Raw genomic sequence first — 19822 nt, forward strand, 5'->3', positions numbered from 1 at the left:
ATAGTTTAATACACATACACACACACACACACACACACACACACACACACACAACTTGGAGAAAAGAGCGGAGTCTAGTCTTAATTTTAGAAATCTCATTTTTAGTAAGCTCTCCAGTGACACAAACTACAAGCTAAAAAGTTTCAACCAAAGTTTAAGAACCACTGCTTTAAGCAATTCTGTTCTTGAAAGAACAAATATAAGGAATAATTAAGGAGAAAACAATCCATTTTCTAAAGAAAGGGCGGTTTTTTTGTTTGTTTTTTCAAAAAAAAGCATCTAGTATAACATACTATATGTAATAGATGCAAAATATTTCTTAATATTCGAGGATAAGAATACAATGAAGTGTTGCTGGAAGTGTTTCTACGACTTTAAAATTCTCATTTAAACAGGCTTCCCATGACAAGTTGGACAAGCATCTTAATTCTTCCCTGGGATTGTATATAATGATAAGTGAACAGGATGCTATCAATTTGTGTAAAAAAGTGGGTTTGGGCAGGGGGCATGGCAGAGTACACACGTACACACACACACACACACACACACACACATACACAAGAAACTGGTGACACAGGTTATCTTTAAGTATGGAGTGGAAATGAGGAGTAGGGATGAGATGTTTTACTGAGACTCTAATTTAATCTTTGAATTTTCAATCTTGTAAACCTAGTATTACCTATTCTTCTCTCCAGCCCCAGAAAAGGTGTTACATTCAGTGCATATACTTCCATTGTTTTGATTTTTTTAAAAAAAAAAGAAAGAAAAGGGTGTGAAGGCGAGCCCAGTGTCTGTGGCACATATCAGACTGTGCCTTAATTCCTGGCGCAAGTCTGCCTCACGCACAGCCTAAGCAGCACAGGGCATGGGTCTATCCCACCTGCTGCCTTGTGGCCGATGCCCGGCACAATGTCAGGCACATGGTGGACCTCAATAAATATTGGCTGGTGACTAAAGGGAGGCTGAATGTGACATAAACCTTATTCTTAGAAATTTCCTTTTCTCCCACACCTTCTAAGTCAGTAAAGTGAGACAGAAGACTAGATTGCAAGGTTGGATTTCTATCTTTAGACATGAAAAAAGGGCAATTTTCAACTCAGTTTCGCTGGTATATATGTAGGAAAAAACCCTGCCAATTTCCTCCTTGATTAATTCTACCACTTATTAGGATATAAGGTTGACTTGGACCAAACCTGTCATCGTTTTTAGTATTCAATATTTAATACTATTCAAGTGCCTTCAGGGAAATTTAATTAACCATATTTTAGATTAACTTCCAATAGCTAAGGGAAAAGCCCTCTTTTGTCAAATAAGAGCATGAAGAGGAGTGCACAGTGAGAGCTGCTCTCTCAGGCATCCAGGTCAAGGTACAGAGCCCAAGCAGCTACCGGGCACTGTGCGCTTACCGACTCCAGCCAGCTGTACAGGCCCACTCCAGCTGTGCACTCACTCTTCACTCGGATGTGCTTTGAATGATCCTTTGACCAGGCATGGCTCTCCAACATAAGCCATCTTTAGGGCTGTCACTGAATTTTTCTCCTACTTCTACACAGTTGACCCAAAGCAGGGGGATCTACAGTCCCAGGGGCAGTACTTACTTGAGGATGTCTTTTAACAACAAGCTGGGCCTTCTCATCTTGCTTTGAGCTCGGGTGTACCATTGCAGGGAAGGCCTCGAGCAATCACTTCTCAGTTTCACATAGGTGTACTCACTTGGCATTGCTGTGAAGAGAGGGGAAGAGGGCGGTGGGGGCAAAGAGAGGGGAGAGTTAGGAGGATTATGGTTTTCAAAGAGCCTTTAGGTGCTGCATTCATACCTTGGAATACTATCCGGCAATTAAGAAGAATGAACTATTGTTACATGCAACTAAGTGGATGAATCTAGAGGGAACTATGCTGAGCTGATACCAAAATATTACATACTGTATGATTCTTAATATTCTTCAAATGACAAAATTATAGAAATGGAGAACAGATTAGTGAGTGTCAGGAGTTGTGGAGGGGGAGGTAGGTGTGGCTATAAAAGGGCAACATGAGGTTGTGGGGATGGAGACGTTCTGCATCTTGACTATCCATGTCAGGTTCCAGCTGTGACAGGTGCTATAGTTTTGCAGGATGCTCCCAATGGGAGAAAATGAGTAAAGGGTACACAAGATCTCTCTAGATTATGTTTTACAACTGCATGTGAATACAATACCCTAAACTTTAATGTTTATTTTTTAAAAAAGGTCCTTTTACCTTTTAGAGCTATATACAGAAATATCTACAGATCAAATAGCGAAAATGAAATCTGCTTCAAAAACTCAGGAAGGGGATAAGTGGAGGGCAGGGGAGAATAGATAAGACTAACTTTAAGCTGATAATCTATTAAACTGGGAGATGGGTACTAAGGCTCACTACAGAATTCTTTCCACTTCTGTGTATGGTTAAAATATTCTATAATAAAAAAGTTTAAAAAGAAAGTTACATTAAAAGCAGAAGTGCTACAACAAGAAAAAAGAAAAAGAGAGAATATGGCAATTTTGTAAAACTTTTCTTGAAAAGTATGTTCTTAAGTATGCCTGCCTACTCACTCTTTTGAATTAATTTTATTTGTAATTTTTCAAGTTCTAAATAATATTCCAAGGGGTACTGTAGTAGAAATCGGTCTGTCTCCCCCATATTCATTTTCCCCTGACTCTCAATAGAGCTCTGGATTTTTAGTGGGGTGTAGCACCTCCCAGAATGAAGACTACATTTCCCAGCCTCCCTTGGAGCTAGGACTCAAGACTAAGTTTTAGCCAATGGGATATGAGCAGAAGCATCTTGTGCAATTCTCAACATGTATCCCTTGGCATACTCTGGCTTCTCCTTTATCCCCTCTTCCTCCTGACTGAAATATGGACACATGATGTACCACTCTGGACCACACAGAGAGGACATTATTCAAGGATGGTGGAACAACAAGAGGAGCTGAGGTCCTTGGGACAACCCCATAGGGCCGAGAGCTGCCACGCTACTTCTGGACTGGTCTATGACAGAGGAATAAAATTCTGTCTTGTTTAAGGAATTGTTAATTAAAAGCAAAGTTGGCCGGGCATGGTGGCTCATGCCTGTAATTCCAGCACTTTGAGAGGCAGAGGCATGCAGATTACCTGAGGTCAGGAGTTTGAGACCAGCCGTGCCAACATTGTAAAACCCCGTCTCTACTAAAAATACAAAAATTAGCTGGGCGTGGTGGTGGCCGCCTGTAATCCCAGTTACTCAGGAGGCTGAGGCAGGAGCATTGTTTGAACCTGGAAGTTGCAGTGAGCCAAGATCATGACATTCCACTCCAGCCTGGGTGACAGGGTGAGCCTCTGTCTCAAAAAATAGAAAAAAAAAAAAAGTTATATCTTAACTAATATAGGCATGAGTTACTATTATAATAAATGCATATATATAAGAAATAATGTCTTCACTATAGTTTTTAGTCGGACGGAAGAAGTCATATCTCATTATTCACTTTATTTTTCCCATTAGGATTCTGCCATCTTCTTTGAAAAAAATCTGTTTATCTTAAACAGGCATTCAAGTTATTTTTTTTCTGCTACTGTAAACAATCTCTTCCTTAACTCCAATTCTGTGTAGCAATAATTTTTATCATTATGTATAATTCTATCTAAATGGTTTCAGTAAGTGTTGAGGGCCTTATTAATAAATCTTTGCTGAAGAATCTGCTCAATTATTACATGAGAACTTAGAACAACCGAGATCCTGCAAGGTTTTCAAACACCACAACTCTGTGGTTACTTCATGTATGGTCAAGCCAAGTGGAACCAGCAGGCCACCTGGGCCTGTGTATATTTAAAATGGAAGTTTCTGAGATGACCAGAAAGGTACTCAGTTCACAGCACAGTGGACCTCCAGAGAACAAAGATGTCTGCGGCGAGAGTATGAGAAAGACTCTGGGGCCTCCACCCCCAGGCTGCTCTCTCGCTGAGCCGGACAGTGCTCTGTTCCCCTCTGCCCGTCAGACTACAAGGCTGTAAATATTTCCCAAACTCTCTCTTACCAGCTGCTTCTCGTAAAGTTGTGATCCTAGGATATGCCAGAGAAAGAGTGGGAGACAAGGGGAAAGAAATCATCTTTCTCTTCCCCTGACTTGGTGAAGCTTCAGACAGCAGTAGGAACAGGCAAGGGAAGGTATCGACAGGTGACTCCTGCAGCAGTCATGGACATTCAGGTTCTTGGGTTTTCAGGCAGCAGAAGCCGTGGCATTTCCAGCAACTTTGTGACAAGTACAAGCTTCAGACTAGGGGTGACAATGGCTCTCTAAAGACCAAATCCGTCTCTCTAACGTGGACATTTTACCTAAGCCCAGACCTGTATAACTAATGACTTGTTTGCTATCTTGAAGCAATTCAAGCAACATTCCTAAACAGAACCTGATAGGCATTTTCTTCTATTACTTTCATTATCTGGTATCTGAACCATCCGTTCAGCCACAAGATGAAAACCTGCAGGTCAACCATACTTTCATTCTCAACCCCGGTCAATCCCTAGGGCCTGCCAATAATACCTCCTGAATTTCTATTCTTCACTACACTCCTTTAATAGGAATAACTTACCTGGAACACCCTTATCTCAATGGAACACCCTTATCTCAATGTTGTCCCCTCAAAGCCATCTTTCAAAAATATGTATCTGCCTACTGGCACTCAGCTTATCTCAGATTCTGTGACTCCATGTGACAAACTTGTCTATCATACTGCACAAAGAAGTACTGTTAGAAACCTGGAGGTGCCAAATTGTTGCTTCAGTGCCTTTGCACATGATGTGCCCAGAATCTAGAATCCCACCCAACAATCTGCCTGGTGAATTACCTTTCATCCTTAAACCCAGCTCCAGCATCAAGCATTTCCTTCTCTCTGAGGTCGTTTTTCAACACCACACCCATCCCTGGGCACATCCCTATCTCTGTTTGCCACAATGAACTGAATTTTCTTTTACAGATTCCTGGAGGAATGTGCTACAGAGCCAGAATTCTGTTCACCTTTGTATCCCTAACATCTAGGACAGAGATTGGCACACAGCAGCCCCTTAAGAAACATCTCGAATGGAATGAAATGTGCATTACGTGTCTGTAGCCTGTTATCAAACAAGATAAACTTCCAAGAAATGCATTTTCTCAATATTGGTTAAGGGTAAAACCAAAACTGAATGTTAACAGAAATTATAACAGTAAGAATAAAGCATAAACTCTATTGAAACATCTAAAATGGCCAGGCGTGATAGCTCATGCCTGTAATCCTAGCACTTTGGGAGATTGGGATGGGTAAATCACTAGAGGTCAGGAGTTTGAGACTAGCCTGGGCAACATAGTGAGACCCTGCCTCTACAAAAAAATAATAATACATGAAACATCTAAAATGTCCAACAGCAGGAGATTTGTTGGTAAATTACAGCACAAACTACATGAACACTCTACAGTACTTAAGATCTTGCTACACAGCAGGGTCTCTGACCCGCAGCATCAGTGTAACCTGGAAGCAGGTTAGAAATGCAGTCTCAGGCCCCACCCCGGCCTTGCTGACTCAGAATCTGCATTTTAATGAGACCCCGGAACATACATATGAACACTAAAGTTTGAGAAGCCCTAGCCTAAAGCACTTAGTACTTAAATTTATTGACACTGAAAAGCATAGGGAAAAGGCAGTTTTGTAAAAATCTAGGCATCTACACATGTAGTTACCTCCTGGGATATATCTATTAAAGGTATGTGCTCTGTAGTGGGCAGGCATTTGCAAACCTACCCCCAAAGGCCAAGGAAGAAGCTGACAAATCCAGTTTCTCAGAAAGAAATGTGATGAACAGAAGCCACGTTCTGGGTGGCTTCGAGACAGGATGGTGGCTGCCTGTGCCATTACTCCCCAGACTGAGGGCTTATCCACCCAGGTCTTATATACCACAATGAAGAAATGTGTGGGACATTGACATCCAACCCTCAGGGAAATGCAAGAATTTGCCTAAGGGCAGGACTTACAGTATAACGCCAAGATTGTTTTGACCCAAGGGCAAGAATTACAGTAAGTATATGAAAGTAGAAACCGTAGAAGCATTCCTGGGACTGAGGTTAGTCAGAAGTCAGCATGGCGGATTAGCATCCAAGATGGGGTTGCTTTAGCCTCCACAGTATAAGAGTTTGATTTCCCAAGAGTTTCATCAAATCCCTCTACTTCAGCTCAGCAAAGTATTAAGTCTTTTGATGTAAAAGGGACAATGTGGATTCCACAACCCTCAGCATCACAAGAGGAGGGCCAAGCTGGGTGAACTGACGTACAACAGGTGAACAGCAGAGTGGTCTCTCCATCCTCCCTTGGAGAAGCCAGGGCTTATCAGTTGAAAGTCATAATCACCTTGATACCATCTGTACTGTTTTCATTCATTTCTTTTGTTTGCAATGTTCTGTTTGGTGAAAAGGTTGAAATTGAAGGCTGGATTATATGAACACTGAATCAGGGGCATACTTGATTAATTGCTGAATAACTGTGTTATAAACTTCAATAGCAATTATACTTTTCTTTTTTGGTTTGAAATGGGGTCTTGCTCTGTCACCCTGGCTGGAGTGCAGTGGTGTGATCATAGCTCACTGTGGCCTCGACCTCCTAGGCTCAGACCATCCTCCCACCTCAGCCTCCTGAGTAGCTGGGACTACAGGCACATACCACCATGCCCGGCTAATTTTTGTAAATTTTTTTGTATAGACAGGGTTTGCAATGTTGCCCAGGCTTGTCTCTAACCCCTGGGCTCAAGCGATCCACCAGCCTTGGCCTCCCAAAGTGCTGGGATTACAGGTGTAAGCCATCGTGCCCAGCTGGCCATTACACTTTTAACCAACAAAAAACAATCAGACTGCAAGGGAAGAGAGTTCATGTAGCCATAGGTAATTATAGATATAGAGGCATCTGGAAGAAAGTACACCTGTCTTCAACACGTGTTACAATTGTTTTGTTTTTGTTTTTTTTTTAGAGATAGGATCTTGCTCTGTCACCAAGGCTACAGTGCAGCGGTATGATAATAACTCACTGCATCCTCAAACCCCTAAGCTCAAGCGATCCTCCCACTTTGGTCTTCTGAGTCGCTGTAACTATGGGCATGTACCACTGCACCCAGCTATCTCTTTATTTGTAGAGATGGGGTCTATGTTGCCCAAGCCAGTCCCAAACCTCTGGCCTCAAGCAATCCTCCCGCCTCACCTCCCAAAGTGTTGGGGTTATGGGCGTGAGCCACCATGCATGGCCTGGTGATGCAATTGAGTTCATTTCTTTTTGCATTCCTTTTTTTACTATCTGAATCCCATACATTACCAGTTCCATTTCTGAAAGACTGAAACTATTTTCACTTGGGGGGAAATTTTTAAGCTATGATTTAAATTTAAGCTATGAAAAGATATTTGAAAATCACCCAAACAAAATACTTTTAGGATTCCTTGATCATTTCTTTAATATGGGATAAAAATGTCCTAAAAATTAAGCATTTAAGACTTAAGCAGAAACAAATCATGATAAACTTCACTAAGAAAGGACCACATTTGCTGAGCTGGAAAAAGACAGATTTATGGAGATGCAAAATAAAGGTGTCGGCACTCAGCAAGTCCAGTTTGCCTCAGGGTTGCTCCCTTTCTGTGGAAGCCTCACCGGGCTTCCAAAGAGCTGGTGAGTGAATCTCCGATGGACAAAGCATGACGGAGGCCGCTGCCTTCAGAAGGCTCACACTCTCACCTGATCTGTTCTGGTACTGCAGCTTCAGCTAGAGATGCAGTGTGTCGCAAACACCTCCCCACACTAAAGCCACCCAGCCAATGGTGCATGCTCACACACACACACACACACACACACGCACACACGGCCTCCATTCAGTTAAGCAAATGGGACCCTCTCCTTAATTCGATTAACTTACATAATGTGAAGAATGCTTGGGTTAGAATAATACAACTACAGACATGCCCTACTTAGCAAAATTGCTTACATGGATATTCCTGCATGCATGCTTTCTTTTCTAACACTAATCACAAAACATATGGTTCTGCATATGTTTTTTACTTTTGAATTACACATTTGTCTTGTCTTCCCAACTAGAATGCAGATTCCATGCAAGCAGGGGTCTCTGCTTTGCACACCACTGTCCTCATGGTGCCCAGAATGGGAAGAGGCACATAAAGGCCATCCGTATCTGTTTATTTAATAAATTACGCAGTTTCTTAGGGTTTCGGAGGCGATGGTGGTTACAGGCATTCCTCCAAGGCTTTTTTGTTGGCAGGCCATCGCAAGGCTGGCCTGTCATCTTTCGTCCTGTGGCTCCCTCCTCGTTCTCTTTTTTCATCTCCTAAGTGTTAGGATCCCCAGGGCTTAACAATTTGATCCTCTTCTCCCTCAGGCTGCCAGTAACAGCCTCCGCATCATGGCTTCACTAAGGCCTGACTTTCAAAATTATATTTTTCTACTCACAAGCTAAAATGTAACAGAGTCTTCTTAAAGAGCCCGTATGAAGAAATAATTCTTTTTATCTGCTTTGTAAAATGATAAATAACCGCACACTTTCTTTCTTTGAGATGAGGTTTCGCTCTTGTTGCCCAGGCAGGAGTGCAATGGCACAATCTCGGCTCACTGCAACCTCTGCCTCCCAGGTTCAAGTGATTCTCCTGCCTAAACCACCCAAGTAGCTGGGATTACAGGCACCCGCCACCACACCTGGCTAAGTTTTGTATTTTTATTAGAGACAGGGTTTCACCACATTGGCCAGGCTGGTTTGGAACCCCTGACCTCAGGTGATCCACCCACCTTGGCCTCCCAACGTGCTGAAATTGTATGTACATGTTTATGGAATACATGTAATATTTGGATACATGAATACAATTTACAATGATCAAATCAGGTTAATTAGGATATCCATCACCTCAACCATTTATCTTTTTTGTTTGTTTTTGTTTTGAGACAGGGTCTCACTCTTTTGTCAAGGCGAGAGTTCAGTGGTGCAATTATGGCTCATTGCAGCCTTGACCTCCCAGCTCAAGCAATTTTCCCACCTCAGCCTTCCAAGTAGCTGGAATTATAGGTGTGTACCACCATATCCAGCTAATTAAAACAAATTTTTTAGTAGAGATGAGGTCTCGCTATGCTGCCAAGGCTCATTTATCACTTCTTTGTGTTGAGAATATTTCAACTCTTCTCTTCTAGTTACTCTGAATTACACAATAATTACTGCTAACTATAGGCACCCTGCTATGCCATCAAACACCAGAACTTATTTCTGTATTTTCAGTAATTCTTAAGGTCCTAATGAAGAAATATAAGGGCAAATTTGGGTTTTTGGTCAATTTGTAAGACATGTAATTTATTCAAAATTAAGAATTAACCATTTAAGAATAGAATAAATGCCACAAAGCAGTACATGATGAATTACCAAACTAACTATAGAGATAATTACTGGTGCATGAGTAAGGCACTGATATTTATTGAGAGGGACAAGCCTACATACGATCTCACTACATCCTAAAAACACATATATCACTGGATTGCCATCTGCATTTAACCTGCCAGAGGATGCACATGGGCAGACACAGAGCTGAGAACTCTAGCCCACATCTACCGACCTCCACGCTTTTTCAGTGGCAAGGGGTCAGGATGGGAAGGACCTGGAACACAGGAGGGCATTTTTAATGTCAGGAGGGGGCTGCTTCTTGAAACAGTGAAGTCACACCAGGGCACAAACGGTTATAAACAAAAATCTGAAGTTGGGAAAGCAGTGAATAAACTGACATGGCTGGAGTGGACTCTGTGGGAAGGTAAGCAGACTTCCCAGTTTATCTGGGAAACTATTCCTGAGAATAGCTTATAGGCTAATATGGCCAGCAGAGCACACCCTGTGGGGTGGGAGGATTCCAAGAGCAGGACTTCCAGCACAGCAGGAGATAAGGAAGCCTAGTCTGCTATATGCTGGGTCACCTGGGGTGATGAGGCAGGATCCTAGGCCCGCCCTGCTGTAGTGTCCAGTCCAGGTAGGAGGGGAGCCTGAGGCCTATCCTGGTGAGGCGGAAGGGGACAGAGGTCTCCGAGCCAGGACAAAAGCAAGACTGGTGATGAACAGAAGCATGCAGAGACAAACCTCGGTCCCAATCAGAGAAAGAAAGAAATGGAAGTCAATTTTTGCCCTTGAGTGGAGACGATGAATTTGAAATGATAAATTACCATATGAAAATGTCCAGGAGGCAAGGCAGGCAGATCACCTGAGGTCAGGAGTTTGAGACCAGGCTGGCCAACATGGTGAAATCTCATTTGCACTAAAAATACAAAACTTAGCCGGGCGTGGTGGCGCATGCTTATAATCCCAGCTACTTGGGAGGCTGAGGCAAGAGAATCGCTTGAACCTGGGAGGTGGAGGTTGCAGTGAGCTGAGATCGTGCCATTGCCCTGCAGCCTGGGTGACAGAGTGAAAAGCTCCATCTAAAGAAACAAAAAAAAGTCCAGGAGGCACTTGGGAACATGGACAGGGCTGGTCGGCCTTCCGCAGCAGTTCTGACTGAAGTAGGCCCCAAGTTACCCACTGTGCGGAACAAATGAACTGCCCTCTCCCATGCACCTAGACTGATACCAGTGACCTACCATCTGTGGGGAAGGGAGAAAAGAGCCATTCTAGTCGCCATTGGAGCTTTGTGTTTGAGATGAAGAATTCCACTTGGCGAAGGAGAACAGAAGACAAGGCAGGAAGCCTTACCTCTTAAAGCTGCCTAGGGACCACACGCAACAGCTACAACTACAGCAGAGCCACAGGGAGCGGCCGAGAGGAGGGAAGACAGAATGAAGGGGCCAAGCAAGTTCCACTCCAAGGTGGGGCTGGGGAGTGCAGGCAGGACGAGAGCAGTGTTGTGGCCCTGCTGTGGCCACTGAGTGTTGGCTGCTACTAGGACACGGCTGTCCACTTCTCTGCCTATCTGCCTTCCATCCTCAGCCACTGAATGACTGGCATTTAAAGGGTGGCCCCCTCACCTAGAGGTGGGACCACCGTGAGAGCAATTCAAGCCCCCGAGGTCTGGGCTGAGACCCCGGCTTTGCTCAGCTCCTCCTACTCTCTTCATCCCAGGAGCTCCCTCAGCACACCAGGAGTCCCTGAACCCTTGTCCCAGGCTTTGCTTCTAGGACAGGCAGCTGGGTCAATGAGGTCAAGGTACAGAAGATCACCGGATGATAAGGAGGAGCCCTGGACGATTTTATTCAGGAGGAGGACATGAAATGTGGAGAAAATCATGGTGCAGCAGCGGGGACAAGGGAGGATGGTAAGGGGCTACCGCTGCGTTCCGGGCACCACAGGCTCAGCACAGACAGGGCCCTGGATAGATCAGATGAGGCGAGAGTCAAGGGAGAGGATGACTTACGTCACAGGGAGGACATAGGAGCCCTCTATAAAGAGATGCCATGAGGAGGACAAAACACTGTGGAGACACTAAGTTCAGCTTGGCTTTGCAGAGTCCCAAATGCCTGTGGGTCACCAGGTCGGTAAATCCCAAAGGGAGCTGTGAACCAGGCCTAATGCCCCAAGAGGGGCCTGAGCTGGAGCATCAGTCAGGGGGTGCACCTGGTTGTGGGTAACAGAAACCTAGCTGCTGTGGCCTTTAACCAAGAACAGGTTTATTTTTCTTACAGCACAGAAAGTCTGGGGACAAGCAGATCAGGGCTGGCCCAGAGGCTCTGTGACATCACGATGTCCCCAGGTCCTGGCATCTTCTGCTCTTCCAGCATCAGCACGTGGCCAACCTCCATCCCATTCAGGCCGGAGGAGCGGGAGACACAGGAAGAGAGGCGCGGCTCCTAGACCAGGCAAAGAGGGAGGGGCAGGAAGGAAGCAGCAGCTCCTAGATCAGTTTATCTGGGAAAGTATTCCTGAGACTCCTGACCAGCTTCCATTCACATCTCCTTGAGCAGAACCCCATCACATGGCTGCCCCAGCTGCAGAGTGGGCTGGGAACTTTTTATAAGGTGGGCAGGCTGCTTGCCCAAACAAAGTTAGGGTTCTGACGGTAAGAAAGAAGGAGAGAGAGAAGCTTTCATAGGCACTAGTAGGGTCTGCCACAGTCAGAGGAAAGGACCTGGGGTTATTTGAATAAAGAAGACAGTTAAGGGCTACTGGAAAGAGGCAGGATCCCCAAGCTGAAGAACAAAGGGCAGGCCTATCTTGACTTCGGGAAAACTGACCTTGAAGGAGTAGGAGAGAAAGGAAAGGGAGGGTTAAACAAAATATGGAATTCTCATGTGACAATTTCAAGCCTAGTTTCAGACTCTGAAATGACAATTATTTAAGAAACACACTAGTTCCTAAACAAAATGCATTTAAAATCACTTTAACCTAATTATAAGTAACATAGGTACCCCTGTCCTCCCTTGTCCTCCCAAGCAGCTTATACAATCCAAGTATCCTTGTACAATCTAGGATGCTAATTTCAAACTAGTTTTAGCAGCAGAACTCTTTTTTACATCGAACGTCACTTCGACCCCTAATCTATCATACTGCAGATATACGGTATTCAATTGATCTTTTTGTGTGATTTCTCAACTTCAGCCCCAATGACACTGGAGCCAGGTAATCCTGTGCGCTAGGGGCTGTCCTGTGCATTGCAGGAGGTTCAGCAGCAGCCCTGGCCTCTGCCCACTAGATGCTAGTATTATCTCTGGTTCTTTCTCTTCCTTTCCAGTTTTGTCAACCAAAAATGTCTCCAGACATTACCAAGTGTCCCCTGGGGAGGGCGAAATCACCCCTGATTTTAGCCACTGGGATTAAAGTCACTGCATACCTTAAAATATTCACATGGACTCATTTTTAAAGTCAGTGAAGGTAATGAGACAATGCAATACTGAAATCAAGGCCTGTGGGATAAATGTTGATGACACAAGTTTTAATATCTACTCTTTTTCTATGTTAGTTTGGATTGCACAATCTAAAAAATTCTTGACTCATTGGGATATGTGTTTGTGTCCTCACCTGTATAACAGTGAATGGGCCAACAGACATGCACAGACCTGAATCCACACACTGGTCCAGGCAGAGCAGCCGGCCCACGCACAGTACACAGCTGCACACACACGTGGGAGGAAAGCACCCACTCCCGGATTGACACAACTGCAGCAGGGCCTCTTCATAACCATATCACTCCATACCCACTACCAAAAGAAAAAATACCCCCACTCTATGGTGCTTTCCGATTTCAACTGGGTGGGCAGTGTCTCATTTGTCTCTTAGGAGTGTAAAATTTCACCCATGAAATCAAAACCACAGAGAAAGTGCTGGTGCTGAGACCGCACACAACTATCTCCCACTAGCTTCTAGTATTCGTTCAGTTGAAATTACAAACACCCTCACCACTATCTCCACCAGGAATTCTCCAACCTGCACAGGTACAAGAACTACTGGAAGAGGGCTGAGTGCGATGGCTCATGCCTGTAATTCCCAGCACTTTTGGAGGCTGAGGTGGGCGGATCACCTGAAGTCAGGAGTTTGAGACCAGCCTGGCCAACATAGAGAAACCTCGTCTCTACTAAAAATACAAAAATTAGCCAGCCCAGGCACTTGTAATCCCAGCTACTTGAGAGGCTGAGGCAGGACAATCGCTTGAACCTGAGAGGCAGAGGTTGCAGTGAGCAAAGATCACATCACTGTACTTCTCCAGCCTGGGCAACAGAGTAAGACTCCATCTCAAAAAAAAAAAAAAAAAAAAAAGAACCACTGGAAGAGGCTGCAAAGCATGCAGATTCCCAGACTTCATCCCCAGAATGTCCCACCTGGTGGTAGGACCAGGTGAGGATGCCCACTGTCCCACTGTGCGTGTTAAACAAGTTCCCCCAAGTTATGTGGGTGCAGCACTTTGAAAACTGCTCACCAGCAAGTTTCTCACAGCCGGAGGAAAGCACGTGCAATTAACAACAGATTTTTAGCCTAAAGATTTTTCTGATTCTCCTACAAACTGAGCAGAGTTAAGAGGACCTACCTTCTGCAATGAAAAAAATTAAAATGTTGCTCTGTGAATGCACAGTCAACACAGTACTAATTCTGACCATCAACCAAGATGCAAGCACTTCAATGATTACTTTTTAATCTATTTCTAATCTACTAGTATTCCTCTAGTGAACACATCACTACTATCATTCAATTGCCTGCTTTCTACAAGTGTAAAAATGTTAAGGCAATTAATTATGAGCCCTTGGAATATTATGAACATTCTCTAAAACTGTAATGTGCCTGGCAACTGCAGATGAGATTTCTCCAAGACTCTCCTGAAGTGGTAAGTGTATCAGGAGGGCAGTTACTCTCAGAGCCCAGAGCCTAGTTCCACTTCCACCTCTCTCACACTCTCCTCCTTACTCCATGTCAACCAAGGGGGTCTCGTGCTCTACTTGCCCTTCCTGTGCTGCCCCTCTAGATGGCTCCCTCCCTACCATCTCTGTTCTGGTTTTCATTCAAAAGTTGCCTTCCTTGACACCCTCTGTAAAACACCACTTTCACCCCCTCACTTTCCTGCTTTACTTCATAGCATTCATTGCCACTGATACATATTTGCCTGTTCTCTGCTATCCCTACTAAAATATAAGACTCCTAGCATAGGGACTGCGTCCATTTTGTTCACTGCTGTAATCCAGGCGCCTAAAAAGTACCTAGTATGTAAAAGACATTTAACAAGCACCTGCAGAACGAATGAACCCAGATGAATGAATGATCAGTGGCCTGCAACTAGATCCCCACACAAAGTTAACTCAAATTTACCACGGCCCTAACAAGCGACCTGTGTGAAGACCAGACCTTCCAGGTGTCGAAGTATCATAATCATTGGGTGTTTGTTAAACGTCCAGATGGCACCAGGCACATGGAAAATAAGGATTGAGATCCTTTTTCAAACAAGACCCATCATCCTTTTTCAAACAAGACCCACCGTATGTGTTTGTTGAAGGGAGACGAGGGGAACAATATAAAATGACTGTCACACCCCTACCACGGAAGAAAATGGCAACTGGATCTCTTCTTCTTTTTTTTTTTTTTTTTGAGAAAGGGTCTCACTCTGTCACCCAGGCTAGAGTGCAGTGGCGTGATCATAGCTCACTGTAACCTCGAACTCCTAGGCTCAAGTGATCCTCCCGCCTCAGCCTCCGCAGCTAGGATGATAGGTGTGCACCACCACACCCAGCTACATTTTTTATTTTTTTGTAGCAATAGGGTCTCACTTTATTGCCCAGGCTGGTCTCAAACCCCTGGCCCCAAGCAATCCTCCAACCTCAGCCTCTCAAAGTGCTGGGATTTTCAGGTGTGAGCTATCACACTTGCCTGTTTTGTTTTGTTTTTTTTTTTTTTTTAAAAGAGTAGGCCAGCTCATGCCTGTAATCCCAGTAAATTTGGGAGGCCGAGGCAGGCAGATCATGAGGTCAAGAGATTGAGACCATCCTGGCCAACATGGTGAAACTCCATCTCCACTAAAAATACAAAAATTAGCAGGGTGTGGTGATGTGTGTCTGTAATCCCAGCTACTTGGGAGGCTGAGGCAGGAGAATCGCTTGAACCCAGGAGGCGAAGGCTACAGTGAGCAGTGAGCCGGGATCATGCCACTGCACTTGGGCCTGGTGACAGAGCGAGACTCTAGTTCAAAAAAAAAAAAGAGCAAAGAGATGAAATACTCAACTGGTTGGTTATTTAATAACAGCCAAATTACTCAATCTTTTTGAGGAAGTTTGATAATCTGTAAAAAGCAGGGTTGGGTGACAACATTTCTATGGCCCCTTCCTCCACTAAAATGTGTTACGATTCTCACGGAGCATGAAGCTTAGCTTACTCTATCGATGCTAATATGTTATAGCCATCTAGTGGAGAAAACCAGAAAGCTGGAATAAGTGGGAGAACAGGGATTTAAGACAACAAAAATCAAAGAGAGTAGGGGAACACCAGGGCGGAGAGAACAGGGTGGAAGCTGAGACATAAGACATTCTGGGAAGGGAAAACTGGAAGGAAAAGATAGGAACAGGAAGAGAAGCCCCAGCACTGTTTTTCCTTCTGGTGCCTGGGGGTGGGGAGTTTCAGAGGAACTCCCCCTTGCAAATTCTTATAAGCAGACCCACCCAAAAAAACGATCACAGGCAGCACCGCAGAGATCCTCCTCGGATTCCAAGACCTGCCCCTGCGGCCCGCTCCCCTCCACACAGGAGAGGCTCCAGCCAGAAGCGTAGAAGTTTGCCCTAAACTGGGTTTTAAAAGTGGGGCTGCAAAAGGACCCTCTTCATCATGCTGAGCATAGTAAATTCGTGATTTCTGCCGAAACATACAACCTGAGTTCTGTCAAGGTAGCGGAGAGACCCATCTTTCACTGGCAAATGCTGAGGATTTTGGTAAAACGCACCCTCCAAGGGCTCCACCAGCTACCTTGGTGAAGCGCACTGATCTCTGTGCATAAACACCCTCAAATATGTTTAAATTTATTTTAAAACTTACATTCTGCCTGGCAAGCCTCTTTCAGGGGCAGCTGTAGGGCTAGCCTAAACCAGGTAAATGTGTGGGTCAGAGCTGGTTGACCAGAAGCCCGAGGACACCTACAAAGACTGCAGTCCTCTAGAAAAGTAGCAACAATGAGTGGCTGGGGCTGGAAGGAAACTTCTGGTCCAGCAAAGCCATGCTGTTAGTGTAGCTAAAAGTTTTTTTGTTGCTGTTTTGTTTTTTTGAGTTGCAGTCTCACTCTGTCGCCCAGGCTGGAGTGCAGTGGTGTGATCTCGGCTCACTGCAATCTTCGCCTCCCAGGTTCAAGCGATTTTCCTGCCTCAGCCTCCTGAATAGCTGGGATTACAGACAGGCACCACCACACCTGGCTAATTTTTGTAGTTTTAGTAGAGATAGGGTTTCACCATGTTGGCCAGGCTGGCCTCAAACTCCTGACCTCAGGTGATCTGTCTGCCTTGGCCTCCCAAAGTACTGGGATTACAGGCGTGAGCCACTGTGCCCGGCCTTCCACCCTCTTTTCTGATGGTGCCAGAGGAGACAAAACAAATTCTGTAAGGAAGCTCGGTGTTGTGGGGATGACTTCAGTAATTACCATGGAAAGGGCAGACACTGAGAAGCTGCAAGGTGGCTTCTGATGCTAGACTGGCCACACAGCATCCATGACCTGGAGGCTGCAGTTTTTAAACTTTATCTTGAAATAATTTCAAACTTAAAGTTACAAAAATAGTACAAAGAATTTCCATCTGCCCTTTAAGCAGACTCCCCAGTTGTTACCATTTTACCACACTTGTGCTGCCATTCCATTAATACACTGTGTGCATATTATTTATTTGACCATTTGAAAGTTGAAGACATAACACCTACCCCTAAATATCTGAATATTTCCTAAAAACAGACAAAACTTTTATACAAGCACAACATAATAATTAGGAAATTAACATAGATTCAGTACTGATATCCAATCTAAAGAACTTACACAAATTTCTCCCCTAGTCCCAGTGATGGCCTTAGAACAAAAACAGCAAGAATATATGTTATTTTCTGTTCCAGGGTCCAGTCTAGGATCATTTGGCATTCACTGTCATGTTCCTTTAGCCTTCTATAATCTGAAACAGTTCCTTTATCTTTCATGACCTTGGCATTTTTGAAGAGTACAGGCCAATTATTTTGTAGAATATCCTCAAATGGAGTTTGTCTAATGTTTCTTCATGATTAGATTCAAGTTACGCATTTTTTGGCTGGAATATCACAGAAGTGACCCTGTGCCCTTCTCAAAGCATTTCTCAGGAGGCATGTGTTGTTGATTTGATTAAGGGTTAAGGTGGTAGAAGCCGGGTTTTTCCACCGTCAACTACTTTCCCTTCATAATTAATAAGTGACTTGACGGGAGATACTCAGAGACTAAGTAGATATCCTGTTTATCATCAAATCTATGTGTTTCAGTACCCGCTGGTGGATTCTTGCGGGAGAAGGATATGACTGTGTGGAGTCAAACAAATTCAAACCTCAGGAATGAAACCAGGACTGGATAAAGCAGTAGTAGGTGATGAACAAAAATTGACATGTAATTCTTCTATCAGACTTAATTTGAGTAACCCCCACTTATGTTCACTCTTAGGTATTACGAAAAAAAAAAACCCTCTAGATTTGCTTTTGAGAATACAGTATATATGAGGTGGGAGTATGGTAATTTCTCTATTGGTGCTTCCATGTCTGCTAGAAACTTAGCCTATCAATTCAGTGTCTAGTGGCGGCAAGAAGAGATATCCAAGTCCAGAAAGCTAACCACTGGAGTCATTCTCATACCAATGCTTGATTTTCCAAGGTCAATGCTGCGTGGCTCAGCTTGGTAATTCCCAGCTTACTGTGACACAATGTAGGGAGGAGCTACATTTAAAAGCAAAAACTCTCCTCTCAACTGATGACCAGGTGTAGAAACAGGTGTAGAAACTCTAATTTGCCTTATCCAAGAAATATTTTTAAAACCCTGTTGGCGCACAAGTAGAAATTTCAGAAAATAATATAAAAACACAAAGAACATTTAAAAATCACTGTTATCTTGCAACCCAGTGATACCCACTGTTAATATTCTGGTCTGTGTTCTAACAGCCTCTGTTCTTTGCATAGATACATTATCATGATGGTGATCATGCTATTGACACCAACCTCATTTAAGGTGCATTCCACTCGAAAATGAAGTCCTACAAAACAGAATCAATTTTTCTCAATTCTCCCAGGAATGATCTATAACTAGAATCATTCCAGAAGCAAGGAGTGAAGTTAATTCATAACATACAATGGGTGCCTGACAGTACTGCGGCACGAGTCTCTTATAGAACACTGAGAAGGGCTGGTCTGTTTTGTTGGATAATTTCCTTTGTTTACCTAACAATCCTTTAAATAAAAATTTCATAAGCATCTTCCATACACCAGGCACTGGGAATATAAAAATAAGTAAGACACAACCCCTTTCCTCTGTAAATGAGTAATCCAGCAAGGAAAACTGAAAATGCCTAAATACTCAAAATACCAAATAATGCTGTCATAGAGCAGCTACAGTATGCCTTTCGCATCCTGGGCAGGAAACCACAGGCTCCATCAGAGGAAATCAGGGAGGCTTCCCTGAGGAGGTGATGTATGAATGGGTCCTTGAAGAATGACTAAGACTTCAGAGACAGGACAGAGAGAGAAGGCAGCATTCCAGACAGAAGGAAGGTAATGCCAGACACACAGAGACAGGTGTGTGCTGGGCCAGATTACAGCGGGCCTGGGGAAGAGTGGGTAGAAGGTGCAGCTAGGAATGAACCAGACCCTCTTAAGTTATACAAAGGATGAGGGCCCTAAGTGGTTCTTAAGTAGGAGAGTGGTGAGCTCATACTGGGATGAAAGAGGCCAAGGAATGGGGTGGTTAAAAGACCACTGAGATCAGTGCAGTGAGGGGTGATGGAGGAGCTGAGCTACAGCCAGTAAAGCCAGAAGGTGGCCAACTAAGAGACATGGAGGAGGAAGGTGCCACAGAACTTGGTGACCAAGCCAGGAGGGGCTATTATTGTAGCACTGGGCCAGCCAAGATCCATCCTGTGTAACAAATTCAGGTAGCTAAAGACGGAAGGCAGAGGAGAGAAGGTATGCAAGAAGGCTCCAAATGTTACTATTTCTCAAGATGATTTAATGGCAAAGGTAGACGTGTCCCTCAAAGAGAAAGAGGCCAAAGGGAGCAAGACATGACACTAGGGGTAAACTGAAGAAACTGCCCCTAGAACTCCCCCTCCCCTCGGGGTCCCACCAAGCTTTTACAGAGTGGCTCTCCTGCGATGGGCCTGTGTGACAGCACATTATA

General features: G+C 44.2%; 1 protein-coding gene across 4 annotated transcripts in view; it reads right to left on the bottom strand.

The window, feature by feature from the left end:
• Nucleotides 1-19822, bottom strand: part of ST3GAL5 (ST3 beta-galactoside alpha-2,3-sialyltransferase 5) — a 50018-nt gene that overhangs the window by 20761 nt on the left and 9435 nt on the right. For 2 of the 4 annotated variants that reach the window (XM_017536615.1, XM_037741360.1), the window contains exon 2: nt 1599-1722. In XM_017536615.1, the coding sequence (XP_017392104.1) occupies nt 1599-1722 (124 nt within the window). Of the gene's footprint in view, nt 1-1598; nt 1723-3809; nt 3816-4755; nt 4767-19822 lie in introns of those variants that run through there. The other 2 variants (XM_017536616.2, XM_037741361.1) reach the window with 2 other exon arrangements.

This window comes from Cebus imitator, unplaced genomic scaffold, assembly GCF_001604975.1.
Source record: "Cebus imitator isolate Cc_AM_T3 unplaced genomic scaffold, Cebus_imitator-1.0 Scaffold99, whole genome shotgun sequence".
NCBI classification, from domain to species: domain Eukaryota; kingdom Metazoa; phylum Chordata; class Mammalia; order Primates; family Cebidae; genus Cebus; species Cebus imitator.